At 42.4% G+C, this 5,000-nt stretch overlaps 1 protein-coding gene across 7 annotated transcripts in view; it reads right to left on the bottom strand.

The window, feature by feature from the left end:
* Window positions 1–5,000, bottom strand: part of LOC144959050 (dual specificity calcium/calmodulin-dependent 3',5'-cyclic nucleotide phosphodiesterase 1B-like) — a 675,925-nt gene that overhangs the window by 81,461 nt on the left and 589,464 nt on the right. For all 7 annotated transcript variants that reach the window (XM_078891396.1, XM_078891397.1, XM_078891398.1 and 4 more), the window contains 2 exons: window positions 3,297–3,471; window positions 620–733 (listed from right to left, as the gene is read on the bottom strand). In XM_078891396.1, the coding sequence (XP_078747522.1) occupies window positions 620–733; window positions 3,297–3,471 (289 nt within the window). The remainder of the gene's footprint in view (window positions 1–619; window positions 734–3,296; window positions 3,472–5,000) is intronic.

Below are 5,000 nucleotides of genomic sequence, written 5' to 3' on the forward strand. Positions count from 1 at the left end.
TGACCAGATGAGGGTCAAATGTCCCAGGTTTGAGAGTTTTGAAAAGATGAGGGTCAAATGTCCCAGTTTTGAGAGTTTTGAAAAGATGAGGGTCAAATGTCCCAGTTTTGAGAGTTTTGACCAGATGAGGGTCAAAAGTCCCAGGTTTGAGAGTTTTGACCAGATGAGGGTCAAATGTCCCAGGTTTGAGAGTTTTGAAAGATGAGGGTCAAATGTCCCAGTTTTGAGAGTTTATGACCAGATGAGGGTCAAATGTCCCAGTTTTGAGAGTTTTTGACCAGATGAGGGTCAAATGTCCCAGGTTTGAGAGTTTATGACCAGATGAGGGTCAAATGTCCCAGTTTTGAGAGTTTATGACCAGATGATGGTCAATAAATGTCCCGGGCTTGAAAGTAGTTTTTTTTTTTTTTTTTTTTTTTTTTTTTTTTTTTTTTGACAAGATGAGGGCCATTTTAATCGAGCGATATTTGAATGACGAGATTTCTGGCCAAAATCTTCAAAAATATGTTTGGCATTTTTTTATTCAGAGTACGGCCAAAACAAAAAAAAAAAAAAAAGACAAGGAAAGAATGCTAAAAATGACAACACAACACGTGATCAATGCGACGGCGTGACTCACCTCGACTCCTCCACGTAAACCGTCTCCAGGACATTGGCGGCGTACTCCAGGTTTTTCCTCATGTCATCCTTGTTGAGTTCCTCATTTTCCAGTCTCCTGACCAAATTGCGTAATCTAAGGGGGAAAATGGAAAATTTTTTTAGAATCACAAATCTCAAAATAAGTTGGTAGAGCACTGGCTTCACACGCAAAGGGTCCAAAATCGAGCCCGGGTGCAGTCGAAATTTTTTTTTCTGACCCCCCCCCCCCCCAACCCCCTACGTGTCCACTCAGCAGTGAATAGGAAGCTGAATCTGTCAGATCTGGCGGAATGTACTTTGCGATAAACTAGCGTCCTATCAAACGGATAGCAAGCAATTTCTATTGTCCGTTTCACGCTATAGAAACCGGGATAAGCTCCGGCTCCAAGAAGCCAATGGCTCTGAAGGATTTTAGGGAATTGCACTGTGACACTGGAGTGTTCAAGAAAATGTATGAAAGAGAGAGAGAGAGAGAGAGAGAGAGAGAGAGAGAGAGAGGGGGGGGGGGGGGGGAGGGAGAGAGAGAGAGAGAGAGAAAGAAAGGTAGGGGGGGGTAGAGAAATAGAGGAAGAGAGAACGAGAGATAGCAAAGCGAGAAAAGGCGAGATAGTGTGTGTGTGTGTGTGTGTGTGTGTTTGTGTGTGTGTGTGTGTGTGTGTGAGAGAGAGAGGGGGGGGGAAGAGAAATAGAGGAAGAGAGAATGAGAGAGAGGGAAGCAAGAAGAAATGAGCTAATGTGTGTGTGTGTGTGTGTGTGTGTGAGAGAGGGAGAGAGAGAGAGAGAGAGAGAGAGGGAGAGAGAGAGAGAGAGAGAGAGCGAAACGAGTTGAAGAGAGATAGAGAGCGAAACGAGTTAAAGAGAGAAAGAAGAGAAGTACAAGTAGATCGGCAGAATAAGATAAAAATAGAAATATATAATATCTTAGGTAATAACACGAATGAAATAGGGAACATTTACAGATACCTATCATGTTTCATGTCTGGACCAGGGAAAAAGAAAACTGGACAAACACTGCAATGATGACTATAACAATCTACTATTGCCATCTCTATTTTGAATCTAAACATCTCTCGCCATCTCTATTGAATCCACACACAGCAGTCTGTGTCGATCTACGAAGCACGGGATGTTTTGGGCCATCTTGCCTATCTATGTATAGAAGGAACAAGGATGACGTCACTCAGCTCGTTGTTGTTATTTTTACACATCCTCTAAGTGATTAGTTCTCACTACACCATATTATTATCAGTCAGACTATAAACGTTAAACACACTGTTTTGTGTGTTGGTATGTTTAATTTAGCCGTCCGGTGTGGCGTTGTATTTTACCTAAACGCACAGCATCAATGTTTAGTCCGTTCAATAAAGCGATTAAAAATTAACCCACGTTCCATGTTTATGACTATAAATTCAATTAACTATACAATACTCACAACATCCGCCAGCCGGATATAACTCACCGACACACAAAACTATGCAACACGTAAGTCTGCCTAAATGATAGAATTTGGTGAGACCTTATCACCCAAACTGGCTGTCGACAAACAACAACAAAGAGTTGAGTGACGTCAATATCGTTTCCTCTATGGTTTCAAAGGTCACGTATTCGAGTATTTATTACCCTGGGCGACGCAAAACTTGAGTCCTTGGAAAAGGCCCTTTACTCAAATTCGCTGAGAGTAACCATGTGTAAAACAAGTACCTGACCGTTAACAACGTTGCCTTCGTCTGAATGACGTTAGTTTCTTTCCTTCTATAGATAAAAAAAATAGTCCTTCAGAGCCAATAGGCTCATGGAGCCGGCGGAGTTTATCCCGGCGTCTATAGCGTGAAACGGACAATAGCAATTGCTTGCTACCCTTTGGATAGGACGCTGGTCTATCGCAACGTACCTACTTTCCGTCAGATCTAAAAGAACCAGCTACCCCTTCAACGCTGGGTGAACAGAGGGGTCAGAAAAGAACAAAAAATCTCGATTATACCAGGGATCAAACTTTGCGTGTGAAGCGAGCGCTCTACTAACTGAGCTATCTGGACTCCCCCCCCTCTCTCTCTCTTCTATAGATAGTATGCGCTTGGCCAAGAAGCTCACAACATTGCCCTCCGGAAGTATAACGGACCAACACACAAAACTATGCGTAACCATGAACTTTTATAGTCTGGATAATAATATAGTTAAGTCAGAACTACTCAAAAATGCGGATGGCAAAAAACAATAACAAAGAACTGAGTGACGTCAACTTCATTCTATCTATAGATAATCCATCAATAAGGCGTCTGATTTCAACAGGCATCATCGTGCGGCTATGTGGTCTAGTGCTATGACATTTGCTTTCGGATCGGAAGGTCCTAGGTTCGAGCCTCCCGCTCCGCGCATAGTTGAGTCCTTGGAAAAGGCTCTTTACTCACATTCTCTCACCGTACTCAGATGTAAATTGAGTACCTGGCCGTTAAACAGCGTTGTCTTTGTCCGAAAAATTATAATATCGTCTAACAGGCGTCATGTCCCGTCCTGTATGTTAAATGTTGCTGTTGACCAGGGACCCTTGTAAAGCGCTTTGAGCATATTCGTGGATATTGCGCTATATAAAGCTCAATTACTAATTACTATCACCCACGATGTCCAAAGTGACCAAAGTGACTGACTGAGTGACTGACCTTAGAGAGCATGCGTGAAGGGCCTCCGAGGTGTCTGTGGGCGGAAGTTTGTCAATGCCAAGGTCAGCCGTGGCGTAGCTGTCGATGGAGTCCATACTGATACTGCTGGCACGGCTGCTGCTACTTCCGGTCTTGCGCGAATTGGTGCGCCGGAGGACGGTGAGGGAACCTGTGCCTGAAAGGTAAAAAAATATAATAAATTAAATAAATAAATAAATAAATAAATACTTGTAATAAATCTATTCTTGTAAAAAAGTATATGAAATATATAAATTTCCCTTTATTCATCCCATAGGGGAAATTTGTTTCTAGGGTCTATTTATTCCGAGGGAAGAATCGAATAACCCAGGCGTCAGCCGCAGTGCAGCGCCGCAAACTGAGCTAGGGCGAGGTGGTGACTAGCTCAAGGCCACACCGCGCAGCGGCGGGTGATCGAACTAGGTACCTTTCTGATACGAAGCAAAGACCATACCGCTGAGCCGCGCTGCCCCCTGTTTGGGGTCAAAACTGTTCCGTACAGTCCATGTTTAATTTTTGCCAACGAGAACAGAACTACTGGCAACCCTACGAATTATAAAACTACTTTTTTTTTACAAAGTGATAACCGAGTGGTGGTCCGGTTAGCTCAATTGGTAGAGCACTCGCTTCGCAAGCAAAGGGATTAAAAGGAATTTGATCAGATTTCCGAGTTTGTTTTTTAATTTTCCGGTGGGGGAGGGGGGGGGGGTGTATATAATAGAGCAATCATACAAATAATAACTAAATATATTCAACCGACGTGTACACATATACCGGACTGACATACGAACCCACTTAAGGGCCTAGTTTAAAACTGTTGTAACGGACAATATTTTTCTTTTCTTTTGGAGATTTCCATTACAACAATGAGCCCATAAAGAATTGGGTTACCAGACCTGCTAATAAGTACACGTCGACTAAAACTAAAACCAACCTTCCTGTTACTACAAAACAATTGGATTATCGATATAATCCATCCCTTTTTCCAGACGATACTTCATCCAATTCTCAAAATAGCCGTCAATCTAATTTATCTCCATATTTGGAATTCATCTGCCCTAAAATACAACTGCCGGTTTGGAAAACATCAATAATAGATTAAAAACGGCCCTCTAGTCAATTACACACAATTCTGACACTCTTGATTTTGGAATTCCGGACGTGTTTCCAACCGCTACAAGAGCTAGCGAGTTCGTGTTGGGAACAAAGTTCGAATTCCAAAACGCAAGAGTGTAAGAAATCATTTATTCTACCCCTCAATCCATTCCTATTTCGTCATCTTTCAATAAAAGACATCTTCAAAAGGGAGACCTTCCATAAGCTACTACATCCCAAGTATTCTTGTTCTAGTAGGGGATTTGGGAGGGGGGGGGGGACTTTTTTTAAAAGTCTCCCCCCTCCCAAAACCCCTACACTAGAACTTCTAGTAGGGGGTTTGGGAGGGGGTGGGGGGGGGGGGGGGGTTGAGACTTTAAAAAAAAGTTCCCCCCCTCCCAAATCCCATACTAGAACAAGAATACTTGGGATGTAGTAGTTTATGAAAGGCCTCCCAATAAAAGGCATCTTCAAAAACATTTAAATGATACCTCTTTTAAAAGAATCTCATTTTCAGTGAAATTTACGCTTAATAATCTGACGTCACATATTATAATTGTAAACACGATATCATTACGCGTTACTATTTAG

The sequence above is a fragment of the Berghia stephanieae genome, chromosome 13, assembly GCF_034508935.2.
Source record: "Berghia stephanieae isolate SIO BIC M18660-M18661 chromosome 13, UCSD_Bste_1.3, whole genome shotgun sequence".
Classification (NCBI taxonomy): Eukaryota; Metazoa; Mollusca; class Gastropoda; order Nudibranchia; family Aeolidiidae; genus Berghia; species Berghia stephanieae.